Genomic DNA, 21,317 nt, shown 5'->3' with positions numbered 1-21,317 from the left:
TTTGTATCTTTTGAGAAATATTTTTCAGATTCTTCATCCATTTTTCAATTTGGTAATTTGTTTTCTTGTTATTATTTGAGTTCCTTATATATTTGAATGTCAGCCCTTTATCACATGTATCATTTGCAAGTATTTTTTCTCCTTTTTTTTATGTTGGAAAAAAAAAAGTATATTTAGACTTAGACAGCTGGACTCCGTTTAGATGATCCCAATTTTGTCGGCAACATTCAAAGCACCATAATCAGGAGCCAGTCAAACATATGCCTTTTTCTCTCCATCAGGCCTGATCAGGGTGTTAACCTTGGCCACATCAATGTCATAGAGCTTCTTTATAGTTTGTTTGATCTGGTGTTTGTTGGCCTTGACATCCACAATAAACACAAGTGTGTTGTTGTCTTCAATCTTCTTCATGGTTGACTCAGTGATCAGAGGGAATTTGATGATGACATAGTGGTCAAGCTTGTTTGTCCTGGGGGCACTCTTCCCAGGATATTTGGGCTGTAAAAGAAAAGTGACCACAACACTCGGAGCAACCAAAGATCTTTATTGCAGCAGTGCAACAGAGGAGAAAAGAAAGAAGGAAAGAAGGAGGGAGAGAGAGAGAAAAGAGGAGAGATGAAGAGGGAGAGAGCAAGAGCAAGAAAGAGACAGAGAGAGAGCGCAAGAAAGACAAAGAGAGCAAAAGAGAGAGAGCAAGAGAGAGGGGGGCCTGGCAGGAGGGAGTTTTTATAGCCCAAATCTAATGGGGACTCTGGGTCTGCAAGCTGCCTTGTTAGCCCAAGGAGGGGTTAAGTGTTCAGCCTTGAGCGGGGTTGAATGTTCAGACTTGAGGCAAACAGGTGATAAAGGACCAGTAGAGGAGGGTTTGAGTGTGTGGGCTATCTTGCAGCCAACATCTGTTCAGCCTGCCCTGCAGACAACACAGTTCAGCCTGCTCTGCACCCAACAGGCTGCCTCTGGAGCCGAAATGTCTTGGGTCCCCGGAAGGTAGGTGATGTGCAGATCATCTTTTTATGACTGTGGACATGCTTTGACACTGCCTTCTTGGCCTTCAAAGCTTTTGCTTTGGCTTCAGCTTTGGGAAGGGCAGGAGCTTCCTTCTTAGCTTTCGGTGTCATCTTGGTGAAAAGACTCTCCTTCTTCTAAGGTTGTCTTTTCACTTCGAAGTTTCTTAGGCTGCACGAAGGTTTCCAGTTTGATGTAATCCCATCAGACTGTTCGATTTCATTATCTGTGCTTTCAAGGTCATATACAAAATATCATTGCCAAACCAATATCATGGAGCTTTCCTGTTTTTCTCTATTAGTTTGATAATTTGGAGTCTTATAACTTTAATTGAGTTGATTTTTATTATAGCCTATGTTATGGTTTGCATGTGAGTTGTCCCCCAAAAGTTCATGTATGAGACAATGCAAGAAGGTTCAGAGGAGAAATGATTGGTCTATAAGAGTCTTAATCCAATCAGTGAATCAATCCCCTCATAGGGATTAACTGAGTGACAACTGAAGTGGTAGGGTGTGACTGGAGGAGGTGGGAATTGGGACATGGCTTTAGGGTATATATTTGTATATGGCAAGTGGGGACTGACTCCCTGCTTCCTGACCACCATGTAAGCTGCTTCCCTCTGCCACACTCTTCTACCATAATATTCAACCTCATCTCGAGCCCTGAGGAATGAAGCCAGCCTTCTACCTACTAAGACCTCTGAAACCATGAGCCCTATATAAATTTTTCCTCCTCTCCAATCGAGTCTTTAAGTCACAGCGGTGAAAAAGCTGACTAAAAACAGCATAATACTAAGATTTAATCTTATTCTTCTCCAAGTGGATTTCTAGTCTTCCCAATACAATTTATGGAAGACTGTCCTTCACTCATTGTGTGTCCTATTTAGCACTTTTGTCAAAAATTGATTGACCATAAATGCATGGGTTTATTTTGGAATTTTTCTATCCTATCCCATTTTTTGATGTTTCTGTTTTTATACTAATACGATGCACTATTCGTGCAATCATACGTGTACCTAGGGTAATGATGTCCATCTCATTCAATCATTTTTTCTACCTTCATGACCCCTCCTCGTCCTCCCCTTTGCCCAATCCAAAGTTCCTCCAGTCTTCCCATACCAGTCCCCATCATAGATCAGCATCCACTAATCAGAGAAAACATTTGGCCTTTAATTTTTGTGGACTAGCTTACTTCTCTTAGCACGATATTCTCCAACTCCATCCATTTACCTGCAAATGCCATAATTTTATTCTTTTTTAATGCTGAGTAGTAATATTCCATTGTGTATATATGTACCACAGTATCTGTTCATCTATTGATGGGCATCTAGGTTGGTTCCACAGTTTAACTATTCTGAATTCAGCTGCTATAAACATTGATATGGCTGTGTCATTATAGTAGGCTGATTTTATCATAACAAGGTGTTGAATTTTGTCAAATGCTTTTTCTGCATCTATTGAGATAATGATTATATTATGACCATGTTTATTGATTTGCATGTGTTTGACCATTCAGAGATAAATCCCACTTGATCATGCTGAATGATTTTTTAATTCAGTTTATTAATATTATATTGAAGATTTTGTACCATCAGGGATATTGGCCAATGATTTTCTTTTCTTGTAGTATTATCTGGCTTTGGTATCAGGGTAATGCTAACCTTGTAAAATAAGTATGGAAGTATTGCCTCTACTTCAATTTTTTTTAGGAGTCTGATAATTGGTATTAGTCCTTGAAATGTTTAATAAAATTCAACAGTGAAGTCATCCACTCCTGGCCATTTCTTTGACTGGAGATTTTTTAGTACTAATTCAATCTCCTACTGGTTATTGGTCTGTTCTATTTTCTATTTCTTCATGATCCATTATTAATAGGTTGTATGTGTCTAGGAATTTATTTCTTCTAAGCTATCCAAATAATTGTTAGGCACATAATTGTTCACAGTAGTTCACAGGAGTTTTCATTCTCCTCTTCCCCCTCCCCCACCCCTCCCCCTCCCTCCTTCTCCTCCTTTTTTGAGAGTCATGCTAAGTTGCCCAGGCTGGGCTGGAACTTGTGGTCCTCTTGCCTTGACCCCCCAAAGAGTGCCACCACATCCAGATTCATAGTAGTTTTTTATGACCTTTTTTATTTTAGTAATATCAATTATAAAGTCTCCTCTTACAAGATTACATACAAAATAAAACTGTAAGGCTTATTAGAAGAAAACACAGATAAAACTCAAATACCCATTTAAAGTATGGATAAACAAGAGTGAGAAATATGCATACAATATACTACAACCCAACCAAAAAGAAAAAAAAAATTGCTACTGATACATGCAAAAACAGAATCTGGAGACTGGAGATACAGTTCAATTTATGCTTGCCTTGCATGCACAAGGCCCTGGGTTCAATCCCCAGCACCACAAAAGGATAAAAAATTAAAAAAAAACAGAATCTGTAAATATTGTTGAGTGAAAGAAATCAAACGGACACAAAAGATACATATTATGTGATTCAATTTACATGACATTCTAAACTAGGAAAACTATGATGAAAATATTAGAACAATACAGGGCCAGGAAAAATTAGTGGAAAGGAATATGTGAAAATTGGAGGGGGTGAAAATCTTGATGGTAACAGAGTGGTAATAGGTATGATGCATTTGACAAAATTCACTGAATTGTGTAACTAAAAGTTGTACTCTTCATGATTTATAAATTTTTCCTCAATATTACACAACATATAAAAACATCACATACTTCAGTATGTATATATTTATATTTTGTCAGTTAAAAATAACTTTAATTTACAGGTTAAAAAAAATCTGAAATGTTAATCTATCCCCTTAGGATATCACTGTGTAGCATGTGATCTTCTCTGCTGCTAAAAGTGTAAATGGGTTTTAACACCACTCAAACCACATCAATTTTCCCATAGGCTTAGGTATATATTAACTACTGCAGCAGTTATACCCTTTCCATTACAGATGTCCAGACTGAATAGAAATTTTAATTTCCATCTTCTCTCTTTCCCTTGGTCTTTTCATATTGTTCTGTCTATACAAAACGGAATGTTAAAGAAAAAGCAGAGTGGCAATCTGCATATAGGCTGAATTGATTAAAGACAACTACTTGATTATACTACTGTTTCTTGAGTGTGTTCTCTCCCTGACTAGGTGGAAAACACCTGTTTTTATTACTGTTGTTATTGATCATGTTACTTTTATAAACTTACATAGTTTTACTGATAATGAAATTACAGAAACTGAATGTTATTAAATTATTCATATTTTAATTTTTAAAAATATATTTTACCCCAACAAGAAAAAAAATAGAACTTTAAACAAACACTGAACACTACTTAATAGGCATGCTTTACATAGTGCTATGATTTATCAGTTATAAAACTCCTTCCTGTGCTTTCTTTTGTGTGAACAAATGTACACAGCAATTATGTTAAGTATACTGGGAACCTGGGTCAATCTCAGAAATATACATAGATTTCCTAACTCTGCTGAGAGGAATTAGAGCAATGGCATATAAGTAACAATAAATACCAACTGTAATCAGGTCTTGATTTCTCTGTTAAAGAACCCCTTAAGAAATGATGGATTCTAGGGTAAGAAAAGTACAAAAGTTTTTGTTGTTGCTGTTATTTTTATTCTACATATTTGTAATATGTTTTGATTACAGACACATAGAGAAGTGACTACTATAATCAGGGAAATTAACATATCCATCATCTCATATAATAACCTATCCACTTTTTTCCCATCTCTTATTCTTCTTTTCCTCTTTCCCTCTCACCCTCTCCTTTTCTTGGGAAGAATACCTAAAATCTACTTTCTAGGTAAATTTCCAGTATACAATATGATATCATTAACTACTGTCTTCCTATTATGTATCAAAAACTATATTTATTCATCCTATATAACTGCAAACTTGTACCCCTTGACCTACATTTTCTCATTTCCTCTACCCCCATCCCTGGTAACCACCTTTCTGATCTTTGTATGTAATTTTTTAGATTGATATATAAGATTTCATATACAAGAGAAATCATGCAATAGTTTTCTTTTTGCATGTCTTATTTTACCTAGCATAATGTCCTTTAGATTCGCCAATGTTGAAAAGTATAAGATAAACATGGAATATCTTATATGCCTGAATAGTATAGAATTAATGAAAAAATAATATGAACATATCAAAAGAATAAGAGAATCACCATAAAGAGACTCCCATTGGCTATTCAACAGTGGCCCATATCCTCCAAAAGCAATGTCTCTGCCTCATCAGGGGGCTGCCTGTTCCTGTGACAGGAACCACACCCTCTCCTCAGAGGTCTGAATTTCTGAACTTGTGGTTGGGGAGGGGAACATTTCCTTTAAGTTTTTAAGTTACTTCCTTTATTGCTACTTCTGTATAACATAGTCCTTTTATCATTTTTTAGTAATTGATCATCTCTACTAGAAAATAATTCTTTAAATTTTTCCTGTTAAAAAAAAAGTTATTATGCCTGATATCCCAGTTGCTGGTGAGGCTGAGTCAAAAGGATCACAAGTTCAAGGGTAATCTAGGCAATTCAGGGAGAGCCTCTCTCAAAATAAAAAATAAAAAGGGCAGGTGATGTAGCTCATGGTAAAGCACCCCTGGGTTTAATCACCAGTATTGACCATGGGAGGAGTAAACAAAAGACAAATTCAAACTGAGAGACATTATACAAAATAAGTGGACCTTCAAATTTTCAAGGTCAAATAAGATAACCAACTAATTGCATTAGGTGCTTCTTGCCAATGTCTTGGCTGGGCACAAGATCACGAGCCACTCACAGCTTTGTAGATTCAAACAGCAATTCTTTATTCCCGAACTCACACCGGCCTCTACACACGTTCTGGGGAAATCCAAGTTCTGCCACCGCCCAATTCACCTACTCCACGAGGCTTTTTTCCCCAAAATACTTTCTGAATCTCACGAGAACTCAACAGGAGCTCAGGCAGCAGGAAAGCCCTATTTCCAGCAGCAATAATCTTCAACCTCCAACTTCCCTAAAACCCCTATTGTCTTAAACCGGGAACACCTTAAACTTGTCTTAAACCGGGAACGCCCTAAACCCAAGGACCGGGATACTTCCTCAAACCTGATCAGCTCTAAACCGGATCCGCCTTGGTCCTTGAGCAAGGTCACCTTACATGCAATGTCAACTGCGAAATCCATTTAACATGGGGTACGCTAGCAAGGAAATTTTGATGTGTCATTCCTACTTGGCAGTAGCCCTCAGCAGCTTCTGGTTTGGCTCCAATGGTTGGGGAATGGAAAGTACTTATAGAGTATTTATTGGGACAGATGATGAAATTCTGAATATGGACTACAAATTTGATAATATTATGTCAAGGTTATAGTGCTTGATTTTGATAATTATATTGTGTTAATGCAAAAGAATGCCATTGCTCTTAGGAAACACACCCTGATGTATTTATTGGAATGAAGCATTTATTCTTAAATGTTCAAAATGAACCAATGGGGAGGGTAGATTAGTGGGGAAGAGAAAATAAGTAAATGGGGCAACAGGTAAACTATTGAAGAATCAAGGTAGAGCATATACCAGCGTTCTCTGTACTATCTTCCATTTTTTATTAAATATTAACTTATAGTAAACTGAAAGTTACCAAAACAAAAAAAAACTAGTCTTTGAAACATGTTAAATTGGATTATTTTAAAAGGAATCAGTGAAAAATGTTAAATTGAAATCTGGTTCAAGATGGCACATTGAATACATGCATAGCAAGATTGAGAAACCACCAAATAAATTCCAAAAGATCCCTGAGCAGATCAGAAACTGTAAGCATGAAGGATTTTTTTAAATATTTTTTTTAGTTGTTGATAGACCTTTATTTTATTTATTTATATGTGGTGCTGAGAATCAAACCCAGTAACTTACACATGGTAGGCAAGCGCTCTACCACTGAGCCATAACTTCAGCCCAGGAAGGATATTGTTAACAGTGAAACCAGGTCAAAAATCTGTTAACACAAGGTTCACACAGAAGAACGGTGTCAAGAGGTTAAAGAAGTCATTCCCAGAAAGACTCCCAGATTAGACTCAACAACTTTTGCCCTTCACCAGAACCTCTCTTCTGAAGTTCAAACACAGAAAGCACCCAGAACATGCACTGAGACCCTACATGCAGTAAGTAATCTAGTTTATTTACAACTGATTAGGAAGAGAAGCCCACCTCGGTTTCCAACCCCAGAGAATTTCTATAGTTATTATTTGAGTAGTTATTCTACCTATTAAATGCATTTCTGACCTATTCTCCACTTTCAACATGTACACTTCTCACCCACCAACTCAATGCTACTCTAGGCAATGACCAAGAGGCACGCTTTCTGAAGTCAAACTTGAATTCACCAACAAATGAATTTCAATTCTAGAATGAAAGTTTTTGGTTTTTAGGATTTTTAGGGGTTTTTTTTGTTTGTTTGTTTTTGTTTTTTTCTGTACTGGGGACTTAACCTAGAGGACCTTTTTACATCCCCAGTCCTTTATTTCTTATTTTGAAACAGATGCTGCTTAGTTCCTAAGTTGCTGAGGCCGGCCTTTGAACTTATGATCCTCCTGTCTTTGCCTCCAGAGTCACTGGGATTACTGCATGCACCACTGAACCCAGGTGGGGATTTTTGGTTTTTTTAATTTTTTTTTAGTTGCAGATGGACATGATACCTTTGTTTATTTATTTTTAGGTGATGATTTAGGATTGAACACAGTGCCTTGCACATGCTAGGCAAGCGCTCTACCACTGAGCTACAATCCGCCCAGTTAAAGGTTCTTTAAAACAGGAACTTTTGTCTTAGTTCTCTACCCTGAAAACTTATAATAAGGCTAGGGGTAATAGGATGTAGCTCAGTGGTAACACACTTGCCTAGCATGCATGAGGCCCTGGGTTCCATCTCCAGCACCATAGGCACACACAGACACACACACACAGACACACACACACACACACACACACACACACAATTACATAATAGTTTTAGCACATAGTAATTGCTCAGTGAATGTTTATTGAATGGATTTACAAAAGCAATTCAATAGAAAAACCTTAAATGCCCAACATTTATAGATTAAATAACAATTGATAAAACTAAATATTATGCAGCTATTAAAAAATTTATTTGAACATGTTGGGCCCTGGATTTGATCCCCAACACCAGAAAAAACATGAAGTCTATCTGGAAAATTAATGATATGGAGAAGTATTGGATATACTCATTTTTTTAAGAAAGGAAACAACTACTTCCAAGAAGAAAACATGCAACCTTTTGTTGTGTTTATGTATGATTTTTGTTGTTCTGTTTTCTGATCTCAAATTACTCTTATTATAAGAAGGAAAATCATCTTTTAACTTTTTTCCCTGAGGAAACATCCAATATCCAACCCAGAACTAAATAGATCAATTAATAAACAATTGTGGTATGGGGGGTTTTATTGTCCTGGAGACTGAATCCAGGGGGAGCTGATTAGCAGTTTTTAGTTTTTATTTTGAAATAGAGCTTCACAGAGTTGCCAAGACTAATGTCAAACTCAATCCTCCTTCCTCAGCCTCTCTAGTCATTGGAATTATAGGCACACCAACATGCTTGGCACTAACAAATGTAGAATAATATACAATCTGTATGGTGGTTCAAGGATTAAGAGCGGGATTCTGGAGATTATGTGCCTAAATTTGAATACTTAATAGCTATGGCACCCAGAGCAGGTTATATACTTAGCTATTTTACTCATCTGAAAAATCACGTAAGATACTTCCTCATAAGGATGGTGTGAATTAAGTGAACTACTTACTACTTTTTTAACAGCACTTACACAGTTGATGCTGAGCCCAAAGAACAACCTTTGAGACAGTGCTAGGAAGCAGCCCCAGGAACAGGTGGCATCAAGATCCAAATGGAGTCACAATAGCCCAGGAACACTGCACTGCTATCCAGGACTCTAAATATATGGCCACATGGCATACTACCTCAGGCTTCACAGGGCCTTAATTTGCTAGTAGCTTCATGCAATATCAGATTTTCTATTTCTGACTTAAAATTCAAATACTTAGGGCTGGGGATGTGGCTCAAGCGGTAGCCGCTCGCCTAGCATGCGTGCAGCCCGGTTCGATCCTCAGCACCACACACAAAGATGTTGTAACGTCCGCCGAAAACTAAAAAATAAATATTAAAAAATTATCTCTCTCTCTTTAAAAAAAATTCAAATACTTAACACTTAATAATTAAAGTTAATTTTCATCAAGGGATTCAAATTTTCTAATTACCTGTGAAATCCTGGGCCACCTGGGGCTCTGAAGGACTTTCCCAAGCATTACTCTGTGTGACACTCAGGGGAAAAATAGAGAAAGGCATTAACAACTGTGAGTTACTGTGAACTCCCCTACCAGAAGTCTGTTCCATATTTATCAGAAAAAAACTTGAGCCACTGTGCTGATCAAATTATTTTCTCAGTAAAATAAAAGTCGGGTTCCTTCTAAGACATTAAAAAATTTTTAAAAATTTAAAAAGGCACTTACAAAAGTGCCCAGCCCCTCAGAGATGTGCACATTTTTGGTGATATTAATATTATTATTAGATTCAAAACACTGTAACAGTTCTAATAAGGCGGCCCGTATTTGCATGGGAGACACAAACAAGTCAAGTAATGTCAAGCAGAATAAAACAAGATAAATGAAGCCAAGCACAAGCCAACAAACCAGCGTTCTGAGGAAGGAAGAGTTCATTGTGGGAGTGAATCCAGGAAGTTACAGTAGCAGGAATATCTGAACTAAGTTCTAAGAACAAGCAGGGCTTCGACAAATAGCTAATAAAACATAAGGAAACCGCAAAGGATCTTACCAAAGACACAAAGACTAGAACTGTGTTGCTTGTTCCCCAGGACATCAGAAATGCAGAGAGATGAAAAGAACAGGGCATGCATAAGAAACCTCTGGTGAACACCGATGGTTGCAGAGTATGCTTATCAAGCAAATGCCACAAGATGAGAGATAAAAATAACGGTAACAACAACAAAACACCCCAAGGTACTACACCGTAAAAAGGACGTAAAGAAAAAAGTGTTGTTAATAGAACCAAGACACCAACGACCCCATCGTTCCATAGCGGCCACCCGTACGCAGGTATACTCAAGCCCACAGACGGCGGAACAGCGGCTCCCACAGGCTGCGAAGAATCTGGGGAGACGCTGAACGAGAATGTTTGGCAAAAGAACTGCAATTCCCAGAAAGGCCGCAGCGCGGGCCGCTTTGCGTAGTTTCTGCTTCCGCCGTGCGCCCCCACGTACCCTCTTCAAGCGGACCTATCAGAAGTCGACCTGGGGCGTGACCCCCGCGTGACTTGGGCGCGCGAGCGAAGCGTGCCCGGAGGCGGAACTCTGAGACCCCCATTGGTAGAAAGGCGAAGTGAAAAGCAGAACCCAAATTTGACAGTCTCCATTGTAATTGGAATTAACGGTAGGGGCGGAGCTAAACACCCTAGGATATCGGCCAATCAGCGTTTAGGGTTGTCAGTGAGACCGGGAAGGAGAAAAGGGAGAAATGGTTCTGTAGTCACATGCCGCGGGGTCTAGTGGGAGGAGCAGTTGCCCAGCCGCCGCCTGGCGCTTCCTGTTTCCGGTTCCCGGAGTAGGGCACAGCAAGGCGCCTGGGGAAACGCTGGCCTCTGACACGATCTCTGGGACCGGGGTCTGTGGCTGGCCCTTTGCTAGCCCGGTCTCCCATTCTCAGAAAGCTATTCGCCAGGGGATTCTGAGCTTTGGCCACGCCGTTTGCCCGTGACACGTGAGTCTGAGGGGCGTGGAGGAGGAGGCGGGCTGGGGTTTGCTCACACCTCTGAGCCGGGATCGCAAAGTCTCACTTGGCAGTAGTTTTCTTCCAAAGATGTGGCACATGAGCCCTAGAGCAGAATAGAGATGAAGGCGGGGAGGCGCCGACTCCCGAAAGATATAAGGGAGATAGGACTTCAAAGACTAGAAAGAGGACTTAAAGATATTTGAAAGACAGGGAATAGAAGGTCCCCGGCTATGGAGTTAGGTTTGAAGAGTCACTGGATACTTATAGAAGAAATTTGGGCATGCATCATGAAAGGAGGTGAAGTGGCCTCGTTTGAATAAGGATTGGCTCCAAGCAGTTGGAAAGTGAAAATCCTACGAGAGGTTTAAGGGAAATGTTTGCTTTGTGTGGAGAAGAGTAACTGGGATTGTCTCGTGTTCCTTCTTGTGGGGAGCTTCAACTCTTGGGACACAGAACTACTACTCAAGAGTTTCTTTCTTTCTTTCTTTCAACGTTGGACTTTTTGACCAATTGAGGCTGTTCTTCTAAATGTGTAGGTTGCTGCGGGAGAGGAAATAAGGAATCAGGAGTGAACGGGGCGCGGGGTGGGGGGAGTAAGAATTTCCATTGATAAGTAGAAAATGGGCATGGCTGTCGTGAAGGTGAGGAAGTGTGCTACCAAGGCCCAGTGGTGTAACTGCTTCCCAATTCCTGGCATTGCCATTGGCGATCCCACTTAAGGAGAATTTTTCAGTATTGCCAAATAGATCTATCTTTATAGAATAAGAAAATTAAAGATTTTTCAAGATTCTGAAATCCTCTCCTTTTGTCCAAAGTGTCTAGACAAACATTTGTACCTTGTGAATGTAAGTGTAGCATATCAAAAATGGATTACCCAGCCCTTGGATTTCAATACTCTTTATAATTGTTGTGCCCTTTTGTTTATCAGTTGTTTTCCAGTAAATATCTTTATGCCATGAGTTGTCCAGGTTGCTCCGATAACTTGTATAGCATTGAACAAGTAACTCTGTAAGTCTTGGATTCCTCATCTTAAACATGGGAAAAATTATACATACTTTTCTGGGTTGTGAAGGTTAACGAATATAATCTAGGCAAAGTATTTAGAGCATAGGCCACATTAAATCAAAAAGAAACAGCTTAGCCAGACGCAGTGGCACATGCCTGTAGTCCCAGTGGCTTGGTAGGCTGAGGCAGGAAGAGGCAAGTTCAAAGCCAGCCCCAGCAACTTAGCAAGGCCCTAAGCAACTCAGTGAGGCCCTGTCCCAAAATAAAATATAAAAAGGGCTGGGTGTGTGGTTGTGGTTAAGTGCCCCTGAGTTCAATTCCTGGTACAAAAAAAAAGGAAATAGCTTAAATTGATAATCAAACCTTAAGCAGAAAAAAAAGAAGAATGTTAATTTACTCTCATTCTAACTTTTTGAACCAATAAGAGAAAAAAAAGATAGCTCTTAATGCCAGCTGCAGGGTATTTAGCTCTCCATCTCTTCCCAGTTTTGTGAGATTCTTTGTTCTCATTTGGGAAGAGAAACCATCAACTGTTTACAAATAAGGAACTAACTTTGAGGCCAAAGAACACAGCATTCTTTGTGAGCATCCTTCCAGAAACTGCTTCTGGAAAAAAAAGATCTTGAGAGCCTGAAGTTAACATTTCAAATTAGGCCCCAAGAGAACATAAGGTAAATGGCATGCCAGATCAATCTAACAAAAGTAGTATAATTTCTTTTTAGTGAATCAACTGGTCACGTTGTGTGTTGAGTGATAGGTTTACTTAGGGAAGGTGGAAGTTTGAGATCTGAGTTCTTTATTCCACCTCCTATTTAGTCAACTGGGTGAGAAGTCATTTCCCCTTCTTGCTTTGCTTTAAAAAAAAAAAAAAAAAAAAAAAAAGGCAGGGGCGGGCAGCACAGCTTTGGCTGCCTACTTTCATTCCCCCAAAAAATTATGCATAGACCATGAGTTCTGGAACCAGACTATCTGGTATGCTCCACTAGCTGTGTCGGTTTTCTTATCTATTAAGTAGAGACAAAAATTGTATTTCTTGCATAGTTATATGTTAAGTGCTTCCAGCAATGCCTGGCCAGAGGCTTTTATTTCATTGTTTCCTGCTCTTGTGGTTATGGTGCTTTAACTATGTTATGGGGGCCTTTGACCTCTTGGCTAAGGAATTATTTTATGAAAATATCTTAATTAATATTTATTCAATTAATTGATGTACACACAGTCAGGTAGATAACTTCCTAAGCATTTCTTGGCCTAATGGGGTGTGAGAAATAGATGGTAAAATGTAAATTTGTTGAGGGGAGAAGGGAAAGTGCATTCAGGGCTCAGTGTTGGAGGTTCCATTTACCCATCTCAGGTGAGAAAAATTTGGAAGAGTTAAGCTTTGTACTGGGAAAATTAGTGATATTTTATGAAACTAACAAGAAGCAATGGTCTGAAAGATTAATGAATGCCAGAATGAAATATTTTGCAAGAGTAAACCAGTGTGCCTGGATACGAAGATGGATTAGAGAAAAGGAATTTGAGAAACAGAGTCACAATGTTATTCCATTCCTGGAGTAATACAAGCATCAGATGAACCCAGAGTTGCCATCAGATTGGACTGTCAAAGACAACTATACTTACTGAAAATAAAAAAGCCCTTGAGAGTTTGTGGCTTGTAGTCAAAATGCAGATGTGACTTGGTTTTGGGTGACTTCACGAAACCACTTATTTTGATCGATAGACTTTTCTTTTTCCTATAATTTGAATGATTTTTCAAAGATGAAATATTAGAGTAGATACATCTGCAGCACCTAATACTTGAGATTTATCTACCTGTATTCTGCATTCTTAGAATAAATATGAAGGAAGATTGTTAAATGTTCCTGAATAATGATATGAGAAGTTAGGGCCAAAATATTCAAGTTTTAATAACTTCCAACTAGACATATTCAAGGGTTTATTGAAATAATAATGAGTGTTTTCTTAGGGAAGGCCACTGGTTTAAGCTTTATTTGTGAACTAATATTAAACTTTAATGAGGCAATCTAACTTTTCTCCAGACAGTAAAGAGGCAAGGATGGCTGTTCCCAGGCTAGCAAAATTAAATAATTCTTTTACTCTTCTCTTTTCCTTTTTCTCACCCCCACAGTTTGTTTTGGAAGATTCCTCTGTAAATTAGACTAAAAGTTTATTTTTGGGCTTTCTGCTATAGCTGTTCTTGTTACAAAGATATTAAAATGTACTACTTGTTGTTTATGCCAAAGAATCATACTTTCTGCAAAATCAGAATATCATTCATTTATTACATGTTCACATGCTTTATCTCTTTCCCTTCTCTCCTGATCCTGCCTGCCCTCCATAATACGCACTCTTCCAAAAGGATGTTCCCTTTCTATAGCTGGAGGACTAGACTGCTACTGCTGTTGTTCCTGGCTGTGGCAGTGAGAGAATCCTGGCAGACAGAAGAAAAAACTTGTGACCTGGTAGGAGACAAGGAAAAAGAGTCAAAGAGTGAGTTGGCTCTATTGCAGAGGCTAACTCCACTGTTTAACAAAAGGTAAATGAGAAGAACCGGAAAGGGCTTGGGAGAGTATCTTTATTAATAAAGAGTCTTTTTACTGATTTTATTTCACTTTTAATCTGGAGGAAATCCATGTAAAATAACAGGTTCTGATATTAGTTTTGTTGGACCATGATACCCTTCTTTCTTCAATGATATAGAGAAAATTCTCAATCCAGTTGTTAGTATAACATGGTTCTCTTAACCTTTCATAGTAGAGTAGCTGGTTCTAAGACTGGATTCAGGAAACCAGCTTGTGGAAATCCAAGCATTATTTGATACCTTCATATAATAGGACTTTAGTAGTATCGGGTGAATATCTTTAGGCCTGTACATATCATTGTTGGTGTCAGGAATCTTCAGATAAATTTGAAGGTGATCCTTAAGAAACAGTGTCTTTGTGATATATGGTTCTATAATCATGCCATTTTGGGAAGAAGGATTTAGTATTTCTTTCACTGAAGAATTTTACGAAATTATGGTTGTTTATAAAACATGATATACTATATATGATATTTGCATTCTGTAAAAATAAATTTTCTCTTAAAAAAAAAAAAGCAGTGTCTCTCATGTTCCTGGGGAAGTAGTAAATAACACTTTAGCATAGCTTAGAATAAGCATTCTAGAAATATCTGAAATATCTAGCTGCATTGGGTGGTATATTGTAATCATGTATCACCAATTATGGTCTATCAGGGTCATGAATATTTCATAACTCAACAAATACTACTCAGCCATGATATCAGATAAATAAATGAAGCATGTTTTTTTATTATTATCATCAAAGAAAGGGAGGAAAGCTGGTTCTTCCTGAGGCTAATAGCTAGTAACTCTACTCTTCCTTTCTTCCCACTTTTCCTTACAGCTTTGAGAGCACCGTGGGCCAGGGCTCAGACACATATATCTACGTATTCAGGGTATGCCGGGAAGCTGGCAACCACACCTCTGGAGCAGGCCTGGTACAGATCAACAAAAGTAATGGAAAAGAGACAGTAGTAGGGAGACTCAATCAGACACACATCTTCAATGGAAGTAAGATTTTTCCAGTTGATTAATCTCAAATCAATTGTTTTAACAGTCTTATTTTTATTTTTTCCCAGTCTTTTCCAGTATATGTTATGTGTAGTTTGACACATTCAAGACTATAAACCACAGGACACCTAGTTCCACTGCTGCCCTGAAACCACAGTTGAGAACACTTACATGTATGAAGGTAGTGAAAAACCAGGTGTGGCAGTACATGCCTATGATCCCAGCTCAGGAGGCAGGAGGATTACAAATTCAAGGCCAGCCTAGGCAACTTAGTGAGATTCTGTCTCAAAATAAAAAGGGCTGGAGGTGTAGCTCAGTGGTTGAGTACCCCTGGATTTAGTTCCTAGTACCACCACACACACACACACATACACATATAAAAAAGAACAGTCTAACCAAAATTGTGTGGCCTGTAGACCTTTTATTCACCCAAATACTTACTTCGTTCCACACCAACCACCACCATTTCCTACCAAATTAACCAAAGCTTTCCAGTTAAATTTTTAAGAGATCAAGACTTTTTGCAAAACAATTTATCTATAAAATATTCCCCATCAACTTGTGCCAGTGGTGATATTTCTCAAGTCATAAAATCATATTGCTGTAAAGGAGTCTATGAGTACTTATGGTCTAATTCCATCCCAAAAACAAATAACTAAGGTCTCTAGTAGAGATATTTATTCCTTTAAATAATATAATAAAACATAACACAAGAGCTTTATGGCTAGGGTCAGATGAGTGGGTTTTTTACTGCTCATCATATTTCCTAATGCTATGACTTTAAAAAATTGTTTTACCTTTTTAACCTTGTTTTCTCACATGCAAAATTGGAAGCCTGTAATCCCAGTGGCTCAGGAGGCAGAGGCAGGAGGATCATGATTTAAAAGCCAGCCTCAGCAACAGCGAGATGCTAAGCAACTCAGTGAGACCCTCTCTCTAAAAAGAAAAAAATAGGGCTGGTGATGTGGCTTAGATGTTGAGCACCCCCGAGTTCAATCCTCAGTACTAAAAACAAAAAAAATTAGAAGCAAAATCCTTACCTATTGACCTTACATGATTGTTAAGTCAGGTGATATTTTTTGCAAAAGAACGTTGAACATAGTAAATGCTAAAGAAGAGAAATGCATTACCATTTCAATAAAAGCATCCACTTTGAATTTGCAAATAATTCATCTTGTCCCTGCTGCTTTTCTTTTGGTAATAAATGATTTATAATTACTTCTTCTTTTGGTATTAGCAGATGTTCTGAAAACGTGAATCATTGTTAAGGTATGGAACCTTAACAAATATTTGTTAAGGTGAAAATAATTATTTTCACACTACCAGTTGCCTATCTTAATGTGGAAAATTAAGATGATTCCTACATAGATATGTGGTTCTTAGTTCCTAAAACAAGGGAACACGCTTTGTAAAGAAGCAAAGTTTTAGGGCTGGGGATATGGCTCAAGCGGTAGCGCGCTTGCCTGGCATGTGTGCGGCCCGGGGTTCGATCCTCAGCACCACATACAAAGATGTTGTGTCCTCCGAAAACTAAAAAATAAATATTAAAAAATTCTCTCTCTCTCTCTCAAAAAAAAAAGCAAAGTTTTAGCATGGCACATCTGATATACAGAGCTCATTCCCATAAGGGTTATTTTAATTAAAATTAATTTCACTGATTCCTTAATTCCACTCTGCCATACTACCTAGAGTTGCCTCTCCTTTCCCCCTTACCCCATAGCACCATTTTCCTTGTCCCTCCTCAGGTAATTGGATCATGCTGATCTATAAAGGGGGTGATGAATATGACAACCACTGTGGCAAGGAGCAGCGTCGTGCAGTGGTGATGATCTCCTGCAATCGACATACCCTAGCGGTGAGGCACCCTGGAATATATAAACCTAGGGAAGAGATTCAAAGGATTGACCTGGGGTGGAATATTTATTCAGAGGGGATAAGATTCTTACATTGGGGTGAACAGAAAAATATAGGTCAATTTTCCCTATGTCCAATACCTATTTTCCATCTTAAATGGAAGTAGACTACTGAACCAGGAGGAAGCAAAATGGTTTTGGGGTTGTTTCTTTTGTTGGATATTTTATCACAAACACTGTATTCTGTCCTCTCATTAGGACAATTTTAATCCTGTGACTGAGGAGCGAGGCAAAGTCCAAGATTGTTTCTACCTCTTTGAGATGGATAGCAGCCTGGCTTGCTCCCCAGAGGTCTCCCACCTCAGCGTGGGTTCTATCTTACTTGTTATGTGAGTATTCTTTTCCTATAGCTACTTGGTGGTATATAGGCACAAATGGTGGTGGGTGCATGTGTTATACTAAATTAGGAAAGATGATCATGTAAACATACTCTAACTATAAACTATTGCAGGTTTTTAAGAAATTAGATTTAATGTTTAGTCCCCCACAAGTATTTGCATTTGGAGATGCCTTTTTTTTTTTTTTAATCCACTGGAAGGCTGGACAGTTTTGAATACTATTCTATTAAAATGATTAGAACTATGGGCTGGGGATGTGGCTCAAGCGGTAGCGCCCTCGCCTGGCATGCGTGCGGCCCGGGTTCGATCCTCAGCACCACATACCAACAAAGATGTTGTGTCCGACGAGAACTAAAAAATAAACATTAAAAAAAATTATCTCTCTCTCTCCTCTCACTAAAAAAAAAAAAAAAAAATGATTAGAACTATGGAAAAACAGAATTATGTATCTAGTAGTGGTTATCCTTGGTTACACACTAGGTCACATTTTCTTCTGAGCCTTTGTTTCTGTCAGACTGACAACACTCTTAGCTAGTTTTCTAAAGAAGCTTCCCTTCCACCCCCTGCCCTCTCCCCACCATCCCTTTTCCACAAATGTAGCTTAGGAAACTGTTAATAGTATCTGAGTTTTAGCTTTTCTCTGTTCGTTTTGAGTATTTTTTTGATTTGGCCCAGATTGGCATTAAAATCATGATTTGTATTGGCTTCCCAAGTTGGAAGTACAGACTCATACCACCATGTTCAGTTTTGGTCTTTAAGTACACGTCTTTTCTACAGATTTGCATCACTGGTTGCTGTCTATGTCATTGGAGGTTTCTTATACCAGCGACTAGTGGTGGGAGCCAAGGGAATGGAGCAGTTTCCCCACTTAGCCTTCTGGCAAGATCTTGGCAACCTGGTAGCAGTAAGTAACAAGGCAACTGGCTGGGTCTATAGCCTTCATAGAAGGTTGGGTAACCAGTTATCCTGGTTTGCTGAGAGTTTCCTGGGATACAGGACATGAGTGCTAATACTACAAAAGTCCCTTCAAGTCAAAATAGTTGACTATCCTAGTACAAACTAGTAAGTGGCATAGCATAAGTTTCTGGCCTTGCTAAGATGTGGCTGGAAGGTCAATACTGTCAATTTGATGATCTCCCAGATTGCTACTGGGGCAGATTAGGGATTGATGCAGCAGAGAAGCTGTGGCCTAATTAGAAGATACACTTGTTTTCCTAAATTGAAATTAGGCTAATCCTTGGATATTTTGAGTTTGTCATTATCCCTGGCAAAAACCAGTTTTGTCACATTCTTAGACCATAAATATGAACTTTGTCTTTCTAAGTCGGGTATTCCAAACTCTCATTTCATTTGCTTTTCCTACAGGATGGTTGTGACTTTGTGTGTCGTTCTAAACCCCGCAATGTGCCTGCTGCATATCGTGGTGTGGGGGATGACCAGCTGGGAGAGGAGTCAGAAGAAAGGGATGATCATTTATTACCAATGTGATTGCACTTTAAATGTCCAGCCTCTTTAGTCCCCCAAACCAAAGCATACTCAGCCAGATTTCTCAAGCAGTCTCTACTCCATTCTTGCTCTTATATGCTTTCCAGTTTGCTGTTGATTTGCATCCTCTTCTCACTAGAACTTCCTTCCTTTTGTTCCCTATCTTGTTTTTCTTTTAGAGAGGTGTTAATTTTAAGAGATGAGACCTGTGAAAACAGAGGTGCTGCACTCTCTTGCTATCAGAGTGTACAGGAAGGACAGTTAAAGTGGGCAAAAGGGTCACTGGACCTTTCTTTTTTAATGCATTTTCACAAATTTTTGAGACACTGGATTTCTTTAATTAAAGAAAAAGCAAAGAAGCATTATTTATACAGGTTTGATTGCTTTCATGCTATAACTCTACCCTACGATAGTCTCCATGAGAATCTGGATGATATTTCTTGCTGCTTGGATCTGCTTTGTAGTGATTACTTGGTTGCAATCCAAGTATTCCCATTTGGTCTGAGCCAAATGTTCTAGATTTGATCTCCCACATCTGGGATTAGACAGGAAAATGTGAAATTTCCTAATTACAGGATTATAAGGTACCATCACACCATTGTCATTGGGATGATATAGCTGGAATTGGGCTGGCCCTGGATTGTGGTCTTGTGGTTATCAATCCATGTGTGGCCAAAATGCCTAATCCAGCAATCTAGTCCATTGGAAAGACAAGTTGAATCAGCAAATATGTTTACCTTATGCTTGGATCTCTATGACAGCTTTTTTCTGTTATAGTAAAAGCTGGAAAAGCTGTTCTTGTTTCCCTCTACCAGTATTGTAAACATATGTTGCACTTTTTTTCACAGGCATATTGGTTTTGAATACCCCTCCGCCTCCCCCCCCCCCCAAAAAAAAAAATCTTCTAGAAAGGGAATGGACGCAGAAGTGGAACACTGAGGGTTCTAAGGTCCTCTGCTCTGGGTGTGGAATGCTGCTGCACCTGTCCCTTCTGCTGGCTCAGGGAAGTGTCTTCTTGCCCACATTTCTGTGGGGAAAGGTTTTTAATCCTCTGATGCTTCTATCTTTCTATTTAGGCCATGTGCCCAGAATCCCAGGCTGATATTTCTATCTATAATAGTGAACCCCTGGGCCACTAAGAGTAACATGGCTCCACTGGACACGAAAGAGGGGTAGAATCAATAGGCAGGGGGCCTTTTATAAACCTTTAGAGAAGAAAATGAAATTATTTCATCTTTGGACTTTAATACTATTGGAATGTTTTTGTTTTTCTTCTTTCTAAACAGGGAAAATAATGTTATAAAAGCATCTCCTTTGTCATTATTTCTTTGCATCCTTCCCCCATACCCTGGTGTTTTAAATGAAAAATAATACACCACTTTTGTACAAAAACACTTAATGATTAAAAAACAAACAAAACATGCTGGCCTAGTCATTTGTGTAAAACAGGAGGGTAGAGCTACTGTGGAGTAAGAGACCACTGAGACCAATTTTCATCCTTTACTGAGGAAGAAAAAAATATTTAATATTTTGTTGTATAAGGAATAGCGCCTAAGGTAGGTACTTATAATCCTGACCTCAGCCCCACACACTCCTGTTTTATAAAGCTATAGGAAAGAAAGTTGGAATTGAAAGAGTAAAAGGTTAACAGGTAAATGGGAAGGGAGCAGGGGGATGTGGAAAAAATGACAACAGCCACACCATGTGCCAGTCAAACACTTTTAGTCCCTGCAGCAAATCAGAAAGATTCCAACCAAGTTTCTACCCTGGCTGGTGACCCTGCCACGGATGCAGGAGAAATATTCAATACTAAGGGAATAAGTGATAACAAAATACTGAGCCACAGCTACAGTGGGACAATCCAGAAGGAAGAGGGAAAGTACCAGAATTTTGCTACTTGTGTCACACAAGCTAGAAAAACCCTACCTCTCCCACTGGAGAAGCAAAACTACATTCCACCCATTTCCCTGCCTTACCATACACATATTTCTCCTCTTGGAAAACCCTGGCTAGACGCTCCACTCCAGGATAAGGCTGAGCAGTCCTAGTTCTCTGGACTGCCTTTGTTTCAAAGACTGGATTGGGGTAGGTGGGATTGATGAGAACTGTAAAGATTATTTTAAAGTGAAACCCAAAGAAAATATCAAAGCTGCCACTATGTAGCACCAGCAACCAA

The 21,317-nt window shown here is 38.9% G+C and overlaps 2 protein-coding genes and 1 long non-coding RNA gene across 3 annotated transcripts; 1 reads left to right on the top strand and 2 right to left on the bottom strand.

The window, feature by feature from the left end:
* Positions 1-252: 252 nt before the first annotated feature.
* On the bottom strand, positions 253-1,118 carry LOC308657569 (large ribosomal subunit protein uL23-like; the record flags this gene model as incomplete). Its single annotated transcript, XM_081309368.1, has 2 exons — positions 253-498; positions 951-1,118. 2 exons carry the CDS (start codon positions 1,116-1,118, stop codon positions 253-255), a joined length of 414 nt encoding a protein of 137 aa, XP_081165494.1.
* Positions 1,119-8,075: 6,957 nt separating this feature from the next.
* On the bottom strand, positions 8,076-10,167 carry LOC308658664. The gene is made up of 3 exons (XR_014024221.1): positions 9,877-10,167; positions 9,303-9,364; positions 8,076-9,191 (listed from the first exon to the last, which is right to left on the bottom strand). It is a non-coding gene; the product is annotated as an uncharacterized lncRNA (long non-coding RNA).
* Positions 10,168-10,588: 421 nt separating this feature from the next.
* M6PR (mannose-6-phosphate receptor, cation dependent) lies at positions 10,589-20,962 on the top strand. Its single transcript, XM_081310383.1, has 7 exons — positions 10,589-10,817; positions 14,194-14,370; positions 15,239-15,405; positions 17,151-17,260; positions 17,517-17,647; positions 18,434-18,560; positions 19,022-20,962. Exons 2-7 carry the CDS (start codon positions 14,195-14,197, stop codon positions 19,142-19,144), a joined length of 834 nt encoding a protein of 277 aa, XP_081166509.1. The 5' UTR covers positions 10,589-10,817; position 14,194; the 3' UTR covers positions 19,145-20,962.
* Positions 20,963-21,317: the final 355 nt, after the last annotated feature.

The sequence above is a fragment of the Spermophilus citellus genome (assembly GCF_964194105.1).
Source record: "Spermophilus citellus genome assembly, chromosome: 10".
NCBI lineage: Eukaryota > Metazoa > Chordata > Mammalia > Rodentia > Sciuridae > Spermophilus > Spermophilus citellus.
This window is presented reverse-complemented; position numbering and strand designations above follow the sequence as displayed.

Coding starts and splice junctions, on each gene's coding strand:
- M6PR (XM_081310383.1), top strand. CDS start 14,195: ATGTTCCCTTTCTATAGCTGGAGGACTAGACTGCTACTGCTGTTGTTC. Junction 17,648..18,433: donor GGTTCTATCTTACTTGTTAT/GTGAGTATTCTT, acceptor TCTTTTCTACAG/ATTTGCATCACTGGTTGCTG. Junction 18,561..19,021: donor ATCTTGGCAACCTGGTAGCA/GTAAGTAACAAG, acceptor CTTTTCCTACAG/GATGGTTGTGACTTTGTGTG.